General features: G+C 42.3%; 1 protein-coding gene across 1 annotated transcript in view; it reads right to left on the bottom strand.

The window, feature by feature from the left end:
- NALCN (sodium leak channel, non-selective) overlaps positions 1-25,187 on the bottom strand; it is a 283,373-nt gene that overhangs the window by 90,783 nt on the left and 167,403 nt on the right. The window contains exons 14-15 of the mRNA XM_052650063.1: positions 23,101-23,175; positions 894-1,030 (exon numbers count right to left, since the gene is read on the bottom strand). Coding sequence (XP_052506023.1) covers positions 894-1,030; positions 23,101-23,175 — 212 coding nt within the window. The remainder of the gene's footprint in view (positions 1-893; positions 1,031-23,100; positions 23,176-25,187) is intronic.

Here is a 25,187-nt window from a genome sequence, read left to right on the forward strand (position 1 = left end):
CACCTGATCTCCAAAGCATGGGGAGAATTCAAATAACATCTTTTCAAATAACCGCTAATCTTGAGTCTAATTTATGACTCTTCTATATACTTTGTATTTTCAGGTTTTAAATTTTTTTTTTTAAATCAGAAGTGCAAATATATTTTGATTTGAATTTTAAATTTATGGCATGACTTTCAGTCTCATACTTTTATAACTTTCCCATAGAATTGTTTGTAAAAGTAGTTACATAAAAATGTCATATCTGACATTATTCTAGTTATATTTGTAATTTTTGAGCTAGAACTGGAAGACTTTCCTTTAAACATTAAAAATAACTGTTTTAAAGCATCTGCAGTATAAGTGTTTAACCTGATGGCAAAGGTGGTATAAAATCATATTAGTATGAGTATAAAATGCCATGGTTCCTCTTTTAAAAAAACCGGGAGACAAAGTATATTGTACCCAGACATGGCATTCTAAACAAATGCTGTCACAGTCATCCAGAAACCTGGCCGGTGGTCATTTCTCCATTTAGTTGAACTCAGAAGGGTCTCAGAGGCAAGTTTATCCTGACATGGTTGAGGGTCAGAGGCCAGTGTCTGCCTACGCACCATCTTTGCAAGTTGGACCACCTGCACCAGTTCCCTGGGATGCCAAATTCCCGAGGAGTGGTCTCAGGCAGAAGCAGGGGTCGGTCGGCAGTCTTCCTGCCCGGGCTAACACAGGTGACTCTGCTCCGGGTGTGTTGTTTAAAGGGATCAATGATTTTTAAGAGAGGAAGACAGAGTAGTAACATGGATAATAACTTAGAAAGAAGCCACGCCCACACGAGTTTGAAAGGGATGAATCAGACTTAAGATGAATGTTTTACAGGGTATTTGAGATAGATAAGTAAGGAAATACTCTAATACCTGATTTTAGGAACTGTAAAATCTGAAGGAAGCTTTGAGATCTTCACCATTTGCGGTCTGTTCGGAAATTTTTCAAAGATGCGAAGTCGCAAAGGGAGCTTTTCCTTGGTATCTGCGTTTGCTTCACTTTGCTTTAACTAAGGAAAAAATAAGAGGAAAGGCGGGACTCTATAGTCTATCCGAACATTTGAATCAAAGGAACAATGAGTTATTACAAGAAGAAACAGCAGGTGGCAGTAAAGCCCCACCAAGTATTCAAAGTCTGAGCACAGAAAACAAAAACCGAACCAAAACTAAACCAGAAAAAATAAAATTAGAAGAAAAATTTTTATTTTACCCTGAAACATAATCCCCTTTCCATACCAAACATGATTTTTTAAATTGTTGACTGACATTTTCACTAACATATTTAAACAGCAAAACGTTTTATAAATATGTGTGCTGGAACTAGAAATCAAAAGAATTAAAAAAAAATAGAAATGAAAATCTCAAGGGGTAATGTTTGAAAGAGGGAAAATGTCAAGGAAATTGATCATTTTTAGTTTAGCAGATTAACGAAAGAAAAACTCAAAATGGAAACAACACATTCGGTACATAGAGCCAGAGTTTTCTATGCAGTTATAAAGATGCTTGGGAATTATTCAGTTACATGCCGTGAGCTATCTGGGGATTAACAAGCAAGTGGTTTTATTAATTTTTTATTTCTACTTCTATTAGTTTGTTTTTATATTTCTACAGATTAGGTTTCATGGAAAATGAGGATTTACATTACACATGCTGAGCCGAGAGGTCAAAAAGTACTTTAATTCAGGCAGTCTTTCTTGGTGGGGTTAGGGAAGTAAGTTTCAAAAGCTACTTCTTATCCCTTGTGGGGTATATGCTTTTACTGTATAATGACAGTCTGTTCTGGGTTTGTGGAAAGATGAACGTGAGAGGCCAAGGAAGCCTTTGTAAAGACAACGGAGGTGGCAGCTCTTCCTTCCTACCATGCATGGATAACCAAACCGGCCGGAAAGACCATGAGCATTACAAGGGACATCCCAAGTCCAACGCCATATATGGCTCAGTTGTCCAGCTGCTTGTGAGCCCGTAGGGAGATTCTATGTCCTGATTCCTAGTTTGGGAAACTTGCCCTTTTTTATCCAAGAGTCCCTTGGACAGCAAGAAGTCAAACCAGTCAATCCTAAAGGAAATCAACCCTGAACATTCACTGGAAGGACTGATGCTGAAGCTGAAGCTCTAATACCTTGGGCACCTGATGCGAAGGGCCAACTCATTGGGGAAGATCCTGATGCTGGGAAGGATTGAGGGCAAGAGAAGCGGGCAGCAGATGAGATGGTTGGATGGCATCACTGACTCAATGGACATGAGTATAAGCAAACTCTGGGAGATAGTGAAGGACAGGGAAGCCTGCTGTGCTCCAGCCCACGGGGTTGCAAAGAGTTGGACATGACTTACTGATTGAACAACCACTAAAGGAACTATTCTTGCATTTTGGTTTTATATAATATGAATATTTTCCTTACCCATTTGTATATCTGGTATAGCTTTGTGAGTCATCTTTGACTCTCTGTCTTTGGCGCTGGATCATTTAGGGAAGAGGCCACCATTGTTCACCGCCTTCTCCCTCCCTGATTGGGACACTGAGCACAGCACGCTCTCAGTAATCTGATGGTTATGACAACAACAGTGATGAAGAATGAGCTCCCAAAGGTGCAGAACAAACCCTGCTAGTATTTCTGGGAGATGCAGGCAATCAGAAAAACGGCTCCATATATAAACAGAGACGCATAAGCAAGAGGTGGGTTTTCCAAAAGTTTATTGGCACAACTCATAGAAAAATATTTGTAGTGGTAAGTAGAGCACCCAGGGGAAAAGAAAGACAGCTAATATGTTAACTCAGACCAGAGAGGAAGGCAATTATAAAGGGCCAAAGACAGGCTGAGAAGACAGAGCAGAAATAAAGTGTTTAATTCATGCGACTGCTGACTCATTTATTTACACATCGATGCAGTCAGTTACAAATCAAATCCCATAGGCCAGGTTCCATGCTAAGCTCTGGAGACAGAAAGATAACTAAGATACAGTATGTGCTCTCACGCAGCCCGCATGATAACGGACAGTTATAGAAATAGATAATGACAATAAAATATAATAGCCCTTCCAGCTGAGTCATACACAAAGTGTTGTGAACACAAGGTGAGGAACAAAGGGAGAAATTAGAAAAAAAAAATAAAGCAGGTGCCGCTTTTCCTTCTAGAGACTTCTTGGTGGCAGAATTGCTACACGTGATCACATTAGTCAACACTGGAGCTGTAGGCCTGCCGGGACTGGGATGCATCTTTTATGAGAATTAAATGTCTTCAAAGAGACACAAGGGCAGATGGTATATTAAACAGGATATGCCATCAGAACAAAAACATGGAGCTCTTTTCCTAAACCCCTCTCAGCTGGCCCATTCTCTGGATCCCCACTGGTGATCCCCTGGTCAGAAGCACCCCCTGGCTCCCGCCCACCCTCCCCCAGTCACCCCGTGTGTGGTTTGGCTCCTTCAAATCCATCCCACACCTGCGGTCACAGTCATCTTCTCCTTTTCTGGCTTAAACCCTTCGGCATTGGTCCACTGCTCTCAAACAAAACTGTCAGCCTTTAGGCTTCAGCAGCCAACTTGCTGTGATCTGTCCTTACCTGTCCCCTCCTGTCCAGCCCTCACCTGGCCCTGGCCCACACTGTATTCCGCTCTCGCCTGCCTCTCTCAGCTCCTCCAAAGTGTCCTGGCCTCTGACCCAGAGCCTCCGTTGCCCTGGGAGCTCCTCTCCTCCCTTTTCTCTCTTGTTGCATGAACTGCTTTTCTAATTTCAGCTCCATCAGCAATTCCCCAAGAAGCTTTCTCTCATCACCAAGATTTTCCCCTTACAAGCCCAGGGCACACCGGGTAGGACCACATGGAGTCGCCATGTTGGTGTAGGTCAAGGCTAACGATGAAATCAGTGATTTCTTCTGCTTCAACCTAATACACACTGTTCCAGGTTCCTAGGACTGTGGTAACAAGTTGTCAAATTGCTTAAAACAACAAAAATTGATCCTCTCCGCGCTCTGTAGGCTGGAAGTCCCGAGTCAGGGGAGCAGCAAGGCCATGCCCTCGCTGAAGATGCCGGGGAAGCCCTCTTCCTTCACTCTCAGCTTCTTGGCTGCCCCCGGTGTTTCCTGGCCTAAAGCTGCGTCACTTCAGCCTCTCCCCCATCCCGCTTGGCCTGTGTGATTCCCTGTCTTTCTACCGGAATCTCCCTCTCTTCTCTCTTATGAAGACATCAACCACTGAAATCAGGGTTCACCTTAAACCAGGATGATCTTAACTGATTACACCTGCAAAAATCTAATTTCCCAATAAGGTCCCCTTCTGAGGCTCCTGGTGGACATCAGTTTGCGGGGGACACCGTGAAAACCACTACATGGAGCATCATTTGAACTTAGGGTGTCTGACTTGAACGCTCTCTCTGTCCTTCCTGAGACTGGAAACTCTTGGAGGACAAGGATCGTATGGGGATTTTCCATTATTCTGTATCTGGGGTCGGCCACAATAGTTGACACAAAGGAAGCTAAACAGTCATTTGTTGAATAAATAATAACACAGATCAGATGGTGGAACTAAACTCTCCAGTGGATAACTGGGAAATAAAAAAGAAGGATTTTAGGTATAGTCTGAAGAATGGAGAGGTAAGCAGAAAATTTACTACTTGAGTAACTTTGTTGGTGTGAAATACAGGTGTCCCTGGATTTACAGAAGAGAATAAAATTAGACTGTGGCGTTTAACCTGAACGTATATCTGCCACTGATGAACAGAGGAAGGTTTAGAATAAATTTACATGTAATATTTTGCAACATTTAATCAAATATCCTAGAATACAATGTTTAATACACGTAGGTTACCAGTATTAAAAAATAATCCCATGCCTATGTTTTTCAAATGCATCTCATCTCATTCTAACTTGTGTTAGAGTTATTTATACTCCCAAAGCTTGTAAGCTCCTTAAGGGTAAGATTCCACTTTTAATTTACTTTTACAGCACCTTCTAGAGAGTGGAAATAGAACAACTGTTTGTGATTAAGCGGGTTTGAACTCAGCATGAGTTGATCATTGCACTGTAACACTGAAAAAAAGCAGGTGAGAAAGTCTTCTGATGACTCAGAAGGCTCTTCAGGATCCTGCAACTGTCCTTTGGCCTATCAGGCCTTGCTGCCCCAATGATGTGCCTAAAGGGGCAATTAACACAGAGAAGGAGGGACTTCCCTGGTGGTCCAGTGGCTAAGACCCTGTGCTCCCAGTGCAGGGGGCCCAGGTTTGATCCCTGGTTAGGGAACTGGATCCCGCGTGCCACAACCGAAAAGATCCCACATGCTGCACCTAAGATCCGGTGCAGCCAAATAAATAAATTTAAAAAAAATAATAAGATAGAGAAAGGTGAGCAGCTGCTGGAATGGTGGGCATGTCTGTTTTCATGCTGAGGCACTAATGAGAATCTTCTACCGCGAAAAGGGGCCTCTTTCTGAGCTCCAGGGACCACGTGCCCCTTGTTTCCAGGTAAGCAGCATCAACAAGGATGAAGAGACGGCCACCTGGCAGCCTGGCAAATCCTCTCCTGGGCGTACACCTCCCAGACCTGTGTGCATGCCCAGCACAGCTACACCCTCCAAAACCCACAGCAGTGTCGTCTGTAAGAGTCCCAAGCTTACATTCTCATGTGCCCATCAGCCCCTGAAGAGAGGAGCCAATGGTGATCCATTGAAACATCTGAGCCAACAAACAACATCCAAGCACAAAACCGGGATGAATTTCGCAGTACAACGCTGAGAGAAGGAAGCCAGATAAAACAAACAAGTACACACTGAATGAATATAAACACCAGGCAGCACCGGTCTGTCTGCTTGGTACCCGGAGAGCGTTGATCCTGGGGTGAGGGAGAAGCTTGGTGACTGGATTGGTTACAGGGAGGGGCTTCGAACCTACAGTCAATATTTCATGAACTGGGTGCTGGGAGGCTTCACTTTGTAAAAATTCAGCAAAATGCCTGCTTCGCTTCTCAGGTGGCACTAGTGGTAAAGAACCCACCTCCAAATGCAGGAAATGCTGGAGACAAGAGTTCGATCCCTGGTGGGGTTGTGGAGATCCCTTGAAGGAGGGCCTGGCAACCCACTCTTGGATTCTTGCCCGGAGCATCCCATGGATAAAGGGGTCTGGTAGGCTACGGTCCACAGGCTCGCCGAGAGTTGGACATGAATGAGGTGACTTAGCACACATCCATGCATAAGTATATTACAGTCAAGTAAAAAGTTTATTTTTTTTAAGACCAGATAATGCATTTTAGCACAATCATTTAATTCTTACTTCACTGCTATTAAACTCCATTACCTTGACCATTTCTTCTTCCCTAGCCCATGATCAGGACTGAGCTACAAAAAAATAAAAAGAAGAAGAAAGTGTAAGACGGGTTTAGAGGGTGTGCGTATGTGGAAGGAATGGGCAGTGAGGGGGATGAGGCAGCCAGGATAAAGGGATGTGTTTCCTAGTATTTTGAAGCCACTGTAAAGCTTTTAAATATGTGATAAAATGGTATTCTAGCTTTTATCCAACTTCTTTCCCCTTCTGCATGTAAGCATAGATTTTCCAAAATTAAATTTACCTTGATGCAAATGAGTGAATAATATGGATTATTTTGGATATACTGGGTAATAATCTAAGATCATTATACTATATCATAAAAGACCTCAACATACAGTGTTTGCAATTGTAAATTTCCACTTAAAAATTATTTCAAAGATTATGATTCTTGAACGGAAGAAACATAGCACAAAGAATCCCAGGATTCTTTTTTCCTCTATATTGAAAAACCTAATGTAAAGAACAGTCCAAAGGAAGGAGGTTATAATGGTTTCAACTGAGCATGAAGTCTGGCTGGAGCAGATAGACTACATGATAGCTTTGCAACAGACTCACATGATTTGAAGAAAAAAAAAAAGACATTTTGCAGAAAGGAAATTAGAATCAAAGGAAAAAATTTTGAAACCTTGAGCTTTAAAAAATATATATAAATCATCTCAGCTCAGCGCTATTCTATGGCTCGGCATCTGTCTTGCTGAGATATCATTGCACATTGGGCGGCTGAAAGCCTTTTTCCTTTACTTGTGCTTCTCAAGAGAGTTGGGAGTAATTGGTCAGCATAACACATACTCTGTTCTGCCTCATCGCTTAAATCTTCCGTATTTCAGCCTGGGCTTTCTTCTGTTAAAATATTCAAGCATTATTCGGTTTCATTGCCTGTCTGAATGCAGCAACAAATAACTGAATTGAAGGATTACATTAAATAAAATTTTTTTTTCTAACTTTTGGTGTGATTTTCTAAAAGAAAACAATTTTAAAAGCATTCAGGCTTGGGGAAGTGTCTCATTTGAAAATCTAGTTCATGCTGGCTCGAAAAATGTGGATAGATCTGAGGGTTAACGTAACTGAAGAGTATTTTGTGGCTCTTCCAGATATGAACAAGGACCAGCTTTTGCTCAGTCTGGAGGAAGGCTCCTCTGTGTCACCTGAGTAAATCAAAGAGGAATTCTCTTTGCTTCTTTCCATGACGGCTTTTGCTGGCTTTTCTGGCTTGATGCATGACTCAGTAATTCAGAATGGAGACTCTTCCTAAAGCACAGACTACTAGTCTTCAAGGAAGTTTCTCTGGCTATTTTGTTTTTGTGATTTTACAACCCAAACTGCAGATGCTCTATTGGCAGTATTGATCAAACATGTTGGTTTTTTTATTAATGTCTCTATCAGTCAGTCATACAGAAAATTAACCCTGAATATTCACTGGAAGGACTGACGCTGAAGCTCCAAATCTTTGGCCACTTGATGTGAAGCGCCTACTCATTGGAAAAGACCCTGATGAAGACCGAAGCAAAAAGAAGGGGGTGGCTGAGTGTGAGATGGTTGGAGGCATCACCGACTCAATGGACATGAGTTTGAGCTAACTCCAGGAGACAGTGAAGGACAAAGGGGCCTGGCTTGCTGCAGTCCACGGGCTCACAAAGAGTCAGACTCGACTTAGTGACTGAACAACAGCAATGACATCCCTAAGCTGCATGGTTCATTTCACTCACTTTCATGCTCTTGAAAGAAGTTGCTCTGAACCTAAGAACTTATAGGCTTTAAACATCCTGCAGAAAGTTCTTTGTGCAGTAATAGAGGTACTATTTCCAACAAGACTAAGCTCGCAGGAAATGTTAGCAACTTACTAACAGAAAACTATTAAAAAGCTAGAAAATGAAATTATGCTGAATGGATGTTTTCCTTATATTAATATTATTGTCCCTTAAAATCCTATTAATGGAATGAGAGGTTTCCTTGAGGCAGCAGTAATGAACAGACTTTGCTTTTGTGCGTTTTTTCCTCTAGGTCCCAAACACCTCTCTCTTACTTTTTATCTGTCTTGTGTTATTCAACCAGGACACAGTTGTTTCCACCAGGGAATTTACTGAGTCACAGAAACAGGTTGATTATGATCAAAAAATGCAGGGTTTTTTTTTTTTTTTCTCTACTTCAAATGAAATTATATTAGAGTTCCATGTCAACTAGATGCTTGTTCTTGTCACAAGATGAATAGGGAAAAAAAATCCAGACCCAAGTGAATTCAGAAGATATAATTTTGTGTGCAACTGTCTTCCCCATTTTGCTTTAAGAAAATGTTGGAGATAGCATAGTCAGTAAAAAGTCAGTACTTTTTTTTCTATCAGTAAAAAAGTAAGAAGATGTAGATTTAAATTTTGGTTTTGTTCTATAATCCCTTAGCTGCTTTGGATTTCAATGTGCTCAAATGAAAAATGAGGATCTTCATTCTTTTACATAAATGCCAGATATATAAGTGAGATAGCATATTGCCTGTAATTTGAATTACTCAAGGGAAATGTGGTATAAAAACTAAAGTTATCACCAAGCCCCAGCAACTGCCGGCTAGACGTGAAAGTGGTCTCATCTCAGTGAGGGGGCTAAATGAAGAGAGGGCAACACGCATGCTGGAGACCCCCTCCTCCATCCAGTCAGGGACCACTTCACCCATTTCCACTCACTCCAATTTCTTCTCCTTCACTGTGTGGACTGATTTATTTTCTCAAGAATCTTGGTTTAAAAAATGAAAATAGAGACAATAGAATTCCCTGGTGGTCCAGGGGTTAGGATTCCATGCTTCTGATGCAGTGGGCACGGGTTTCATCCCTGGTAGAAGGCAATGGCACCCCACTCCAGTACTCTTGCCTGGAAAATCCCATGGACGGAGGAGCCTGGTAGGCTGCAGTCCATGGGGTTGCAAAAGTTCGGACACAACTAAGCGACTTCACTTTTACTTTTCACTTTCATGCATTGGAGAAGGACATGGCAACCCACTCCAGTGTTCTTGCCTGAAGAATCCCGGGGACAGGGGAGCCTGGTGGGCTGCCGCCTATGGGGTCGCACAGAGTTGGACACGACTGAAGCGACTTAGCAGCGGCAGCAGGAGAATTAAAATCCCACATGCTGAAAGGTGTGGCTAAAAACAAAAAAAAAAAAATAGAGAAAAGCACGCATTTTTCCTGAGCTTGTGTTCCTCTCTCTTGTCCCTTCTTTTTCAAACTTGCTTCTTGAAACTTGCTTACCATCTACTCGGCTCCTCTGCAATGGCTTCCCTGCGCTCTCTCTTGAGTCCCGGGTCTCTCCCACCCTCAGTGGCTCTGCTCCTGATGGAGCCACCAGCAGCTCCAGGTTGGTGAGTCAAGTGATCACTTGGTTGACCAGGTTAAAACTGCTCACGGTCACCCCTTTCGCCCTCCTAGCTGGGTTTCCATCTTTATCCTGTCCCTTTAAATCGGTCTTACAGAACAGCTAAGGAAGAAACACCGTCTTGTTCTAAATCTTCAAGTAATTCAAGGATCATCAATTGCGTTGCTCTTTGTTGTTCAGCTGCTCAGTCATGTCAGATGCTTTGCGACCCCATGGACAGCAGCATGCCAGGCTTCCCTGTCCTTCACCATCTCCTGGAGTTTGCTCAAACTCATGTCCATTGAGTCAGTGATGCCATCCAACCATCTCACCCTGTGTCACCCCCTTCGCCTCCTGCCCTCAACCTTTCCCAGTATCAGGGTCTTTTCCAATGAGTTGGCTCTTGGCATCAGGTGGCCAAAGCATTGGAACTTCAGCTTCAGCATCAGTCCTGCCAGTGAATATTTAGGGTTGATTTCCTTTAGGATGGACTGGTTATGTAGAGGAGAAATTCTGATATCATCATGGCTTAAAGCATCCCCTCACGCCTTGCCCTTACTCTCTAACAATACTGGTTTGTATGTTCGCCCACAGTTTTATTTCTGGTTCCTGCCTTAGCGTATACCTTCCCAACACTTGCAATACACTTTCCTTCCACACTTGGTTAATTATAATACAGCTTTCCAAAACCATCTCCTCTAGGACGATTTCTCAGAATATCAATGGCTACTTGAAGTAGTAAACGTGTGCAGATCCTCTGCTGAACCCTGTTCATCGCCTCATTTACTAACATGCTTTACATCCTCAATGTAAGTACTTCAGCCCCCTGACATAAGTACCATAATTAGTTCTGTTATGTTATAGGTGAGGACCCCTAGGACCAAGGAGCTCAAATCTGTTCCCAAAGCTCACACAGCTAGAAGGGGTGCTCACTGGGGTTTGGCAACAATCTTTGAGGTTCCAGAACTTCAGCTTCTTTTTGGGTGAGGGGGAAGCTATGCCAGTCTTCATTATAGCATGGGGGCTTAGTTGCCCTGTGGCAGGTGGGATCTTAGTTCCCTGACAAGGAGTCAAACCCATGTCCCCTGCCTTGGAAGGCGGATTCTTAACCACTGGACTGCCAGTGAAGTCCCCAGAACTTCAGCTTCTAAACATTATTTTAGACTGTCTCATCAAAATAACATTTTCAAGCAATAGATGCGTTTTTATTTCTGCAGTTTGGTACCTGCTATTTCTTTTATATGAAATGTGTTTCCCCACTTTCTTAATAAAATCTGATTCATTATTTTTAGACACATCTTATCGACCTGCCTCCAACCTGAGGGAGGCACGTCTTCCTTCTTTGGGTCTTCCACCCTAGTGCTCAGGGCTTCACACTAAGGCTCCCTAAGTCTGTGTATCTCTCCTCTATTAAGCTGACAAGTTTTAATTAAGGGCAGGACTCTTTGTGGCCCCACGGCCTAGTACTGGACACCTGTACTCAAATGATAGGGAAAACACAACAGTGATGAGACAAGAAACAAAAAAGGCAGCAAAGTGCGGCCCACAGACAAGCTGAAGGGGCCCATTTGTGGTATTTTTCATCACTTGGTTACCCTTTCCTTAGGTTCTTTACAATACAGAATCAGTCATGCTAACCAGCACAGATGACTCTTCTGATTTCAGATGAGCCATGTTATTAAGATGAAGAGGAGAAATGACAAGCCACATCATATTTTCCATCAGAAACAAACTCATAAAAAGCATTTTGTTCCTGATGAAGACTATGCTTCCAACTTTGTAAGATTAAAAAAATTATAATTGACTATAAATTCTGTACAATGTATCTGTGGTATAAAGCTTTACAAACGCATGGATTCTTGAACAGGACAACAGAGCAGTCAACTTATGACTATATGTTGTGTTTTTAGAGCTTTCCATAGAAAATTCTAATCTCATTTAAAAACTTCCTTATTTTGAAATAATTTTAAACTTACATAATAGTTACAAAGATAATACAGAGTTCCTGTACACCCTTGACCCAGTTTTTTTTCCCATGTTAGCATCTTACATAACCACAGGACATTGATCAAAACCAAAAAATTAACCTTGGTCGACTACTTTGAACCAAAATGCAGAATTTCTTTGGAACTTCCCAGATTTTGCATGAATGCCTTTTTTTTTTTCTGTTTCAGAATGCCTTTTTTTTTTTTTTTCTGTTTCAGAATCCCATCCAGGATTTCACATTATATTTCATTGTCACGTCTTGACATCCTTTTGTGTGTGTGTGTACATGTGTGTGTTTAAGCTCTTCCTTATTTTCTGGCTCCACAAAAATACTTAAGTCTTATCTTGTGTTTTCCCTGCCTCAGCTTGAGAATCAGCCACTTCCCCAAAGAATATTGATTTCTTTTACTGGAGAATGGTTTTCAGAAACAAGAATCTTAGGACTGGGTTTTCTTGATATTACTGGCATGTCACTGCTTCTAGGCTCACTCAGAGGAAACAGCTAGGAAATATATGTATGTATATGAGCCCTTGTATACACACACATTTGTATTTAGTATCTACTTATTTATGTATATATCCATCATTATGTCTACGTATCTGCCTACATAGCTATGTGTCTATATATCTATTGATGTATCTATGTTTCCATCTATGCACCTATATGCTTACATCCCATCTTGCAATAAACTGAGTTCATACTGACACTCCTACTCTAATTTTGGGCCAAAGAAGTCATCTGGCATTTTCGTTTTATCTGTAGCTTCTTTCTCAGGCTTCCCTGGTGGCTCAGTGGTAAAGAATCCACCTGCCAATGCAGGAGACTTGGGTTCAATCCCTGGGTCTAGAAGATCCCCTGGAGAAGAAAATGTCAGCTCACTCCAGGATATTTGCCTGGAGAGTCCCATGGACAGAGGAGCCTGGTGGGTTACAGTCCATGGCGTCACAGAAGAGTTGGACACAACTTAGCTACCAAACAACTTCTTCCTCCGACTGTGTGAAGTCTGGCTCTCATTATCTCCGTGAACTTTTTAACGTGTTCCGCCTTAGTTGATGGGTAGCTAGTAGCAGTGATGACATTCACCGCAGAATAAACCCCACACTTTACACTGGAGGTTTGGAAGACACACATTTTGTCCTAGCGTCTCTACATGGGGGTCTTGAACTTAACTCATACACTGTCCCTATAAGGAATTTCTTTTCAGACAACCACCACGCCTTTTGCAACTGCTGTTCACGAGTACGCCTGTGGCAGATTGTAGAGTTGTTCAATTTTGCATCCTTTGATTAAAAGGGCTTATTAGATGCATTATGAAAACACATTAGCATATTTCATGTAAAACAACAAAGAGATGGGGTAACATCAAATAAAATAGCACACATATACATTTCTCACTTAATAATAATCTAAGTCATTCTTTTAATATCAGAGTAAAAAATATTCAACAGTCATATGGCTGTGAGGATGCCAGCCATGCCCTGCCTCCACTGTGTCTGCTGCTGAACAAGGGCAGCGGGTAGAATGGAAGGAAAGGCCGACAATGAAAGCACTAACCCTCTAGTAGGAATGAAGAAAATGACTGGCCGCTGTTCTCAGATAAACACCATGGCTTCCTGGCCGCTTCTGGTTGCGAAAAATCAGTCCAGTGCAGTCGAGACTCATACCTGAATCAAGCCTCACTCCCACTCTCCACCTCTGTGCCCACCCTCTCCGAGCTACAAGGGTGACTTCAGCTCTAGAGCTGGGAAGGGGACAAGGTCTCTCCTTTCTTTCATTCATTCATCTCCTTCTTTGGGGTCCAGCTCCTCCAGAGCAGAGGCCAGGATGGGGAGTTAGGAGGACAAACCATTGTCTTAGGAAACTGGCCACATTTCAGGGTGGCCCTCTTTGTGGTCTGGTCTGGATCTACCCTGTTCAAAGCTGAGGGCCTTCTGTAAGGCTGACCAGTGTTAAGAGGCAGAGACACAAAATTCCTGCCTGCAAGGAATGATGTTGACTAGACCAAGGTTGGGCCAATCAGACCTTCTCCCTTTAGCAGGCTAAACTTGAGACAGAGAAAGTGTTATTTGTAACAAAACAGAAAGTCAAAATTTACATGAGACAAAAACAAAGGTGGATTAGTTATGTTTCCCTAAGGTGGCACTAATGGTAAAGAACCTGCCTGCCAGTGCAGGAGACGTAAGAGACATGGGTTTGGTCCTTGGGTCGGGAAGACCCCCTGAAGAAGGGCATAGCAACCCACTCCAGTATTCTCGCTGGAAAACCCTATGAACAGAGGATCCTGGTGGGCTATGGTCCATAGGGCTGCAAAGAGCTGGACTCGAAGGGCAAAGCACAAGTATCATTAAACTTTGTTTTCCTTTATGTGTTAGTTACTCAGTCATGTAGGACTCTTTGCAAGCCCATAGACTGTAGCCTGCCAGGCTCCTCTGCCCGTGGGATTCTCCAGGCAAGAATACTGGAGTGGCTGGCATTTCCTTCTCCTGGGAATCTTCCCAACCCAGGGATCAAACCAGGGTCTCCTGCATTGCAGGCAGATTCTTTACCATATAAGCCACCAGGGAAGCTCTGTTTTTCCCTTAAGGCTGCAGTATCTTCCCCCCCCTCCCCCCCACCCCCACAACCCTATACAATCGCATCCAGATTGACACCTTCCACTATCATGCCAATACAGAGAAGGTCTCTAGGATTGACGCGTCAAAGAGGTCAGGGATTTCTGTCTGGTTTGTTTGCTGACATATCCCTCGTGCCCAGAACACATGCCTGGCACATGGCAGGCTCTGGATAAATAGTTGAGAATGATCAGGAACATCCGTATTTGTATCTCCAGCCAGTCAGCCAGCCCTCACTCCTAAGCTCTAGACTGATACATGCAACCAACCATTAGGTCTCTCTACTCAGAGTCTCACTCACACCAGCCCCAGATGGGGTGATGATCTTCTCTGTACTAATGTTTCCTGGTTCAGTGGATGGTACTGTCACCCATCCAAGGAGATGAACCTGAAACCAGGAGTCCTCCTTGAGATGCCCATATATGTCCTTCCACCCACAAGCTAACAAAGTCCCTGCTGATTCTGCTTCCCAAATAGCTCTCCAGTTCACACTGCCTCCCATCCGAAAAGCCTCCAGGGGCCCCCTATTGTTCTGGGGGCAGAGGGAAAAGTTCTTGGCATTTTTCTTCAGGCTCCACGTGGTCTAAGCCCCACTTACTTTTCTATACTCATTTTACACCACTTTTTTCTGGGGTCACGCTGAACAGGTTTCCTTCACTCTGGAATGTTCTTTCCTCCCCTCTGATAGCTACATCTCCAGGAAGTTCACCACTGCTCCTTCTTCATAGCTCAACCCAAGTATCTCTTTCTCCTTCCTTACCCCCCTGTCCCCCGTCTGGGTCCAAATCTTCTAGGAATTCCTCACTCAAATGCTGTTCTTCTCTGCAGAAATGTCATCTCACATTATAAATATCTATCCACTGCTTTGATTATTTGATTTATGTCCAATTCCTCCACTAGACCCTAAGCTCCATGAGAGCAGAGAATTACCTGTTTATTCTTATCTCCTTCATGCCTGGTCCAGTGTTGTGCACGTAGCAGGGACTTGAAGATTAAAGGAATTGAATGAACACGCGAGAACAGAAATGCTCTGGGTAGAATGGACGAGTAGACGGGCTTCTTGGAACAAAGAACAGAAGAGCTGCGTGAAACTTGAGTCCTGAAGACATCAAGGCAATGATACCTCGTGCCCCGTGTTTAGGTATCCAGAGGACAACACTCACTACCTCATTTCTCAAGCAAGTCTGAACGCAGCTACCAAAAGCCTCTCTGCAATTCAGTGACAGCCAGACACTCCAGAAAACTGAAACCAATTGTCACTTTTTTTTCTTAGAACCATAATAATCTGCTTTATCATTGCCTGTGAAAGGATCTGATGAGAAAAAGTGCTGTTGGTGTTTAAAATTTTTGTTCTCTTAATTAAAGAAAGAAAAGTGAGAGAGCATCTCCATGGCTGGGCAGAGGGCTGGGCACTGGGCACGCTGAAGGGTAAGCCTCCTGCCTGGTTCGTACACATTATCCTTCCAAGTCTCACCTAAAAAATTGAGACAGTATCTTGCAGAGTGCTGTGATAAACTATAAGAAAAGTGATTCTGAACTAGCACAACCACAGACTGGTACAACCAACAAGTCATCAAGGTAAACTTGGACTGTAGCCTGCCAGGCTCCTCTATCCATGGGATTTTCCAGGCCAGAATACTGGAGTGAGTCTCCAGGAGATCTTCCCAATCTGGGAAGATAGGGAATTGAACCCGGGACTCCTGTATTGCAGGCAGATTCTTTACCAGCTGAGTTACCAGGGAACCCCAAACAGGCTTAGGCATGTCATTTTATGTTTGTTCAATGTCAAAAGAGACTGGAGCTATTTTATTAAACATCCTGAGTGCCGGGGACGAGGCAAAGAACAAAGTTTCCTTCTTTTGTTTCTTTTTTTTTTTCAAGCTGCCTGGTCATCTTAGATGCAGTGTATGGGCTTATTGCCTAGTGGCACGCTGGATCTTAGTTCCCTAATCGGAGGCTGAACCTACATTTCTTGCACTGCAAGGCAGATTCTTAACCACTGGGCCACCGGGGAAGCCCCAGAACAAGGTTTCTGAAAACAACAGCCTCTAAAAGTGATCTGGTTTGGCTCAATCCCACATGGAATGAAATTTTGGAAGGGCTCAGTGAAACCCTTCTTCCAAGAAAGTCTCACATTTATAAACTTTACTCTTGCGGAAGTTGTTCGGTTAGAGGCAGAAGAAAATGAGTCCAGCTGTTGAGAAAGCTGCCCTTGTTGGTGAAAGCTGCCCGACACTCCGAGAGGACCCATTGTTGCTCAGCTCTGTCACCTCCCGAAGGCAGAAAGAAGTCCTTTATTCTCAGAAGGTGTTTTTAGTTTTCAAGGTCTGCCATACTGAGTACCAAAAACTGGTGGCTTGGAACAGCAGACATGTACAGTCTCAGTTCTGGAGGCTGGAAACCCCAAATCCACATGTCTACAGACTTGGTTCCTTCTGAAGGTTCTGAGGGAAGGTCTGTTCCAAGACTCTCTTAGCTTCTGGAGATGGTCCGCACCCCAGGTGTTCCTTAGCCCACACACGCATCACTCCAGTCCCTGTCTGTGTGTCTCTCTCTTCTCCTCTTTGTATGGGGACACCAGTCATAGTGGATTAGTGTTGCTGGTCACTCAGGCATGCCTGACTCTGCGACCCACCCCATGGACTGCAGGACCCTAGGCTCCTCCGTCCATGGGATTCTCCAGGCAAGAGTACTGGAGTGGGTTGCCATTTCCTTCTCCAGGGGATCTTCCCGACCCAGGGATTGAACCCAGGTCTCCAGCATTGCTGGCAGATTCTTTACCATCTAAGCCACCTTAATGACCTTGACTTAACCTGATTTCAACTCAAATGCCCTATTTCCAAATCAGGTCACATTAACAGGTCCTGGGAGTTACACCTTCAGTGTCTCTTTTTAGGGGACATAATTCAACTCTCACTAGGAGGACACCAATTTTCACAGGTACCTTTTCTGTTTTGCTTTGACTTCCTGAATCCCTATTACCTGTTTAACTCCAAAACTCCATTTGGAATTTTGGCTGTTTCCCCATTTTGGCACTGACTTCTTGACTTCTAGGCTGTTATCTTTTCTTTTTTAAACTGAGGTATAGTTGATTTACAATATTATGTGTGTTTCAGTTATACAACACAATGATTCATAATTTTTAAAGGTTCCATTTCTTTTTATAGTTACTGTAAAGTCTTGGCCACATTCCCTTTGCTGTAAAATGGATTGTCCTAGCTTATTTATTTTATACACGTTAGCTTGTATCTCTTAACCTCCTGTGTGCTTAGACACTCAGTTGTGTCTGACTCTTTGCAACCCCCTGTCCATGTCCTGTATGTAGCCCACCAGGCAACTCCGTCCATGGGATTCTCCAGGCAAGAATACTGGAGTGGGTGGCCATTCCCTTCTCCAGGAGATGTGCCCAACCCAGGGATCGAAGCCGGGTCTCCTGCATTACAGGCTGATTCTTTACCGTCTGAATCACCAGGGAAGCCCATGAAAGAGTCATCTTTGACCAAAAGCTTGAGAGTGGAGTTGGGTCACATTGAAGGCTTTGAGTAAAATTCTGAGTTTACCAGCTCTCGACCACGGACAATTTACAGCTTCTTCGGAATATTCATCCTTTGGCCCTGGGCGGTTGAGCAGCAGGGATCCCAGATATCGGATGCCTCCAGTCACTTGTGATTTCCAACTGTCATACAAATTTTCCATACAAATATGGAAAAAAAATCTGTGGGGTAGCACCATAGTAAATGATGTTCAGATAGCTAAAAAAAATTAAGAATTGCTCAGTAACCCAGTGGTCTGTCTGGAAACCTGGGAGTATGAGAAGTCTAAGAGGAAAAAGTTGGCAATTCGTCTTTACTTTCTTAACTGTCATCACCCACCTCGTGTTTTTTTTTTTTTTTTTTTTTTGATGTAGACTATTTTTAAAGTCTTTATTGAATTTGTTACAAAACTGCTTTTTTATGTTCTGTTTTTTTGACCATGAGGCATGTGGGATCTTAGCCCCCTGATCAGGGATCAAACCTGCATTCCCTGCATTGGAAGTGAAAGTGAAGTCGCTCAGTCATGTCCGACTCTTTGCAACCCTATGGGCTGTAGCCTACCAGGCTTCTCAGTCCATGGGATTTTCCAGGCAAGAGTACTGGAGTGGGTTGCCATTTCCTTCTCCAGGGGATCTTCCTGACCCCGGGATCGAACCCGGATCTCCCACATTGCAGGCAGATGTCTTACCGTCTAAGCCACCAGGGAAGGTGAGGTCTTAACCCCTGGGCTGCCAGGCAAGTCCCACTCATCTTCTTTAACCCAACTTCTGCACCATCAGAATCCCTGAGTGTGCTCTCACCACCTTACCAGTATGGTGACCAATTTTTTATTAAATTTTTTAAAAGACTGTGGTCAGGACCACATAACAACATTCACCATCTAAGCCATTCTTTAAGGGTACAGCTCGGTAGTGTTAAGTACCTTCACACTGTGTACCAAAGGTCTCTAGAATTTTTTCATCTTTGAAAACTAAAAACCCTGTAGCCACTGAACCACAAGAAGAAGTCCTTTTTGCCCCCTGCAACTGCCACTTTACTTTCTGCTTCTGTGAAGCCAGAAGGCAGCAATCAGGGTTTAGCTGAGTGTATCCTCTGGCCACGACTTGTCTCCCTAAATCCTGAAGGACTTCAATACAGAAGGCAAGACAGAGATGCAAACGAAAGCCCCTGGAGAAGACTGCAGAGAAACATTAACTTGGAGCTCACATTTTAAATAGCACTAAGATTTCTGTTGTTTTTGTTAAAAGGATAATCAATAAGACAGAGAAGCTTCTTCACATGTCTACCCTCAACTATGTTTTGGATGCGAAGCCATCAAAAACAATCGCGCTTGAGCTCACATGGGACTTAATACAGAGGTGGGGAAACAGTTTTAATTTCAGAGCTTTGAATTTAATCTAGACAGACTATCTATACTTCCTTTTTCAATGAATATTTCCCTGAGGCTTCTCTATGGGTTTTTTTTTTCCCCCTCATAGTTTAATGAATTTTCTACTGCTTAAAAGAGAACCCTTTATATCTGTCTTGCACTGAATTTGCAAAAATCATTAAAGCTGCAAGAACTCTCTTCATTTTCAAAGTTTGCAAAACTCCACCCACATTCTCCAGCGATTTTGCTACATCACTGAGCACCAAGGTCACCGTCTCCTACTGCTTTGCTCTTTAGAGGACAGCGGTAGGTCAAGGGGGTTTTTTAGCCTCTATACAAACTGATTTGGCTTCTCAGCTGCCAAATTATACATTTGCAATCTCATTTCTAGTCAATTTTCTGATCTTATGTAAAAAATATTATATATTTCTCTATTTCTATCTGTCTCTATTTCTATCCTGTATTGGGTTTGGGGAATGCTAAAAAGAAAATAATGGTCTGTATTTAATTAGAAACGGGGTCACATAAATTATGGCAGCCAGGAAATGATCGCTCTGGTGATACTGCTGCTAGGAAAGCAATAGATAAATTTTATGCAGATGCATAACTGGCATGAGTTTTCAGAACATTATTTATTTCGAAAAGTGACAAAGGAAGAGCTATATGAGCAGCTATAAAGGCACAACATTGGTAATGTCACAGAGAAGGGTGGCCTGGAGATGAGCATTTATATCAGAACCCATCAAAAGTCATCCCCAAGGAGCCTTTTTATTATTGCCCTCGGAATCCCATCTTTAAAAAAAATATTCTTCTGTCTATCAAAATGCCTTTATGAAGCACTAAATAATTCAATGTTGCTTCTTTTTCCTTGAAGAAGAGCATATAGGAAGAGGCTTCCGAGCATTAGGATGCAGTGTTGCTGCCTAGCAAATTTCCAGCTAAAAGTATTTTAAAGTTGGCATTTTGGCTGTAATGCACAATTCCCTTCAGGTTTCCTGAAGTGTCAAGGAAAGCTGTTGGTTCTGTCGTTTGCCCTGAAGAGCCCCACGGCTTAGCATCCCTGGCTGGAAACCACTGTTTTAAAGGGCAAGGAGGAGACTTCAGAAAATAAGGAGGAAAGGTAAGAACTATGTAAGAAGAATCCGATTCCACCACAATGGAGCCTGTGGATTGTTCTTGCTCCTCGGGGAGCTTCTCCCTGCAGGGAGCTCTCGTGTCCTTGGCTAGAGGGCAGCCTGACTTAGGATTCAGTCAGGCTTCTCCCCTTTTATCACAGGCTGGGATTCACAGTCTGCGCTCTTTCCTTCAGTTTCATCCCTTGGATGCTTTCCTCGTTCACGTCGTCACTTCCTTCTTCTTCTCTCCCATCCTAGTTTCTTCACTGCACTGTCCGGCCTTCCACCCTTGTCTCCCAAACTGTCCACCCCTGGGGATATAATCCCTTCCCCAAGCACAAGGACCAACTTTCTCTCTCGTAGCCCCATTAGATATTTCATATTTAACTTCTCCACTTTAAAGGTGACTCACACTGGCTTCTATGACTCCTAAAAAATGTCCATGAGTCAACATATATTTTAACACAATTGTTTTTGCCACGATCATAATAAAATACAGTAACAGTCTCTAGCAGCCTTTCTAAACTCTTAATCTGTTGCAAGCACACTATATCTGTGTCTAAGGAGGATCACTGTTCCAGAAGGTTCCTGAGGCTGGAGGAGTTCTGGACAGTGTCTGCCATCAGTGGAGTGAAGGGTAAATGTCGCAGCTCTTACCTTCTGCCAAAGTCCCAACTCCAGTGCCTCTGATTAGATCATCTGCTTTTTGAGGGGAAACAAACAACTACTTTGTATATAGCTTTAATGACTGGGTTGTTTAATTCACCTCCATTCCTCAGGAAACCATCCATCACATCAACAATTATTTCATGGCTATAATGATGTCTGTGTCATCTAAAACACCATTGTTTATCAACAAGTTATTAACAGTCCTATGAATGAGCCTCCAGCACACCATGACTCATGGTTGGCATTTATACAGCTTTATTGTGACTCAGTACAGTGTAGAGGTTGAGTCTGGGCTTTTGGTCCAAACTGCCTGGGTTCAAATGCTAACTCTGCTACTTATTAGCTATGTGACCTTAGGCAACTTGTTCAACTTCTCTGCCTTAGTTTCCTCACCTATCAGATGAAACTAAGAATAGTACCTGCATCGCACGGTTGCTGTGAAAGTCAAATAGGTGAAAATACAGAGTACATGGCACTGAGCCGGTGCTCAACAACTGTGACTGCGGCTATTATTGTGGCTGTTCAGTCGCTAAGTCATGTATGACTCTTTGCAACACCATGGACTGCAGCACACCAGGCTTCCTTGTTCCTCACTATCTCCTGGAGTTTGCATCTCTACACTATACCGAGTTCGTGTTCATGTCCATGTAGCTATAAGAAGCAAGACTAACTAGTGGAAAGGGTCAAAGATTGAAAAAAAAAAAGTTTAAGCTGAATAAAGATAGATTTTGGAATATAGAGTGCTTTCTGGAACTTGAAACATTAAGAAAATCAAATAGTTTTTCACACTTTCCCCATCCTCTTCTTTGGGAATAACAGAGTAAAGTCATTTAAATCCTTAATACCAGATTTGTAAAGCAAGGATGAAAGTGGTTATACAGCAGTGCATACTTATTGGTTGTGTCTAATTATACTGTTTGTCAATTCTGAACTTGCTACATATTTATTCTACAACTAGAACCCAGAAGTATCTACATCAATGGCACAAAGAACTTGCCAACTCTCATACGAAAAGCCTAATGCTGTTGCCACAAATTGAAAAGATCTGGAAGAAAGGTCCACCACACTCAGACAAACATTTGTTTGTGTAGCCTCAGAACAGGAACATTCAAATCCTTCCTTGATATGCTCACAGCAAGCATCTTTACATTAAAAAAAAAAATTTTTTTTTTTTTACGTAATTGACTATCCTTAGTTAAAAGCATGGACTTTGGAGATAAACAAGAGTAAAAAGGTGAAATGCTTAGTGATTTTGAGATTATAAATAACAATAAGACATTTAAATAGGTGATGTCTTTGCTTTGCAAAAAACAGACAACTTGATCTAATTTGAAAATTCTGAATATGTGGGGCCCTTTGAAAGTTCCAGATGGGATATTCTTTATTAACATCCCAACTCCTGCAGTGCTGAGGTGGGTGATCCAAGAATATTTATCCAGGTGCTCCCCTGCTTCACAAATTCTGCTTCTCAAAGGGTCTCTTCTCTTTGACAGAGTCAAATATTCAAGCCAAGTATCCTCCATGGAACAAAAACTATGAGAATACTGATTCACATCTGTAATCTCTCAGCCATCAATAACATAATCTTCACATATTTACACTGAGATTTTTTTGGAAATGATTATCAATGCCATAATACCCAGTCTGTTTTCATATACAGCTGGGCACACAGTTGATCAGTTATTCTATCCCATTTTTTATACCTACTTTGAGCACCAGGACTAAATTCTCTTTCGGTGTCTAGTGGTCAGGCAAATTTATGCTTAATAGTTTTATGATGATGATCGAAAGTATTACATATAGCTATGCCAAATGGCAAGCTGGCCCTGAGGCATTTCATTTCCAAACAACCTTCATTTAATGGCTGAAGGAGAATCTAAATTCAATTTACTATACCATGCCCATCTTAATTTTACTCAAAATAATGATATAAAAATATCCCTAGGATAATTACAGAGCAATAAAAAATTCCTTTGTTGATATTAGAGAAGGTTAAACTTAAAAGAAAAATATTTGCCAACTCAGTGTGTTAATTTATTAAAATCTTTGCTTTGAAGCTTGAACAGATTTAATATTACCTGTAAGCACATGCTTTGCCCTTATTTTTTTAATGCCAATGTAAAGAATCCCCCATACATTACTTACTTGTTTAAGCTTCTTTAGATCTTCGTCAAGCTCTAAGTTGTCCAAAATAACAGCAACAAACAAACTCAGGAGGATCTATAAAATGGTTGAATAATAATGAAAAAACCCACACACCATAAGTATCAAAATATTACCTATATGAACTAGAATATCTACCTAAAGTATATGCTATATAGAATGCATTAAACACATAGTTGTTAGTCACTGCATAGGTATTTAAAGATATTCATAACAAATACATTCAAGGAAATGCATCTGTTAACTGAAATGGACAATATAAAATATTACTTTGCTTTATAAAGCTGATTTTAAATGAAATTTAAGAAAATTTTAAAATAATTCAATAATCTTACTTCTAAGACTATATCCAGAGAAAATGATCTGAAGTACTGATGAAAATCTTTATACCTGAAAGTGCTTGAAAGAGTTATTTATAATGATGGAATACTGGAGTTAAAAACCTAACTGTAGGTAAATAGCTAATACAGCTATAGAGATTTCTACTGTAACATTCTTGCAGCTACTACAAATGTCTATTGCGGTAGCTAGTCTCCAAGATGGTGAGTTCCCAGTTCACAGTCTTGAGAGTCCCCTTCCACGCTGAACATGGTTGGATTACAGAAATGATCCCCTGTGACTAGGCAGTAAGGGGCACTGTGGCCTTCACCGTGTTCTCTCGGCTTACCCACTCTGCTGGAAGCCAGGTGCCAGCTCCCGAGGACACTTAAGTGGTCCTATGGAGAGGCCCCTGTGGCAACCAGCAGAGGCTTCTGGCCAACAGCCACGTAACTGACCCTTCTCAGAAGCAGATCCCCCAGCCTGAGTAAAGCCTTCCGATGACTGTAGCCACAGCCAGAATCTTGACTGCAAACTCGTGGAATGCTCTGAGCTAGAAACACCCAGCTAAGCCTGTCCTAGATTCCTGACCTGTAGAAACCACACGAGATAACAAATGTTTATGGTTGCAATCCCCTAAATTGTTCATAATTTGTCATATAGAAATAGATAACTAATACACTCATGAATTCCAACAGTATTGAAAACTGCTTACAATATTAAGTTAGTATACATATGTTAGAAGTGCGGGCTTCCCTGGTAGCTCAGTTGGTAAAGAATCCGCCTGCAATGCAGGAGACCCCAGTTCAATTCCTGGGTCGGGAAGATCTGGAGAAGGGATAGGCTACCCACTCCAGTACTCTTGGGCTTCCCTGGGGGCTCAGACGGTAAAGAATCTGCAAGCAATGCAGGAGACCTGGGTTCGATCCTTGAGTTGGGAAGATCCCTTGGAGGAGGGCATGGCAGCCCACTCCAGTATTCTTGCCTGGAGAATCCCCATGGACAGAGGAGCCTGGCGGGTTACAGTCCACGGGGTCACAAAGAGTTGGACACGACTGAGCAGCTAAGCACAGCATGGCACGTGGCAGAAGTGCAAACACGAGCAAAATGCAACACTAGAGAAAGCGTTAAGGGCAGGTACTTCAGAAATGTTAACAGTGCCTGCCTGTGGGAAAAAACAGATTTCCACCCCTTTTGTTGTATTTGCCAAATTAAAAAAAAAAAAGGCATAAGCTTCGTTTGGAATGGGTAAATAAGGTAAAAGAAAGAAAACAACAAAAATGTAGAATTTAAAAAATATTTTAATTTCAATTCCCTTTTCAACTTTGAATTCTCTAAAGTCTCACATTCATTTGCTAATCTTTTTATTTCTTATTTATATTCTTCCTTTTAATTTCCCTCTTAGCAAATTATTCCTATTTGTTAATATTAGACTGTTAAGCACAAAGGTAAGAAAATCGAGGCAATTTAGTCACGATGCTCAAGCGCCAGAGAGATTGTTATGCAGAAGTTAACGACTTTTCCAAGTTTACTGAGCACAGAACAAGGGGGGAAAAAGCCTTCAACTACTATAAAATTTTGACAGGATGTTTGGCTGAGGACAAGGGCCAGCATGCTTTATTTTAACAGTCATATCATTTGGGATCTGACCAGAACTTAAAGAGGACACAGAATGGTCTAGACCACAGATTTCATTTAGCTTTTAAAAAATTGAAGTATAGCTGATTGATAACGATGTGTATAATTTCTGC

This window comes from Budorcas taxicolor, chromosome 12 (assembly GCF_023091745.1).
Source record: "Budorcas taxicolor isolate Tak-1 chromosome 12, Takin1.1, whole genome shotgun sequence".
In the NCBI taxonomy this organism is placed as follows: Eukaryota; Metazoa; Chordata; class Mammalia; order Artiodactyla; family Bovidae; genus Budorcas; species Budorcas taxicolor.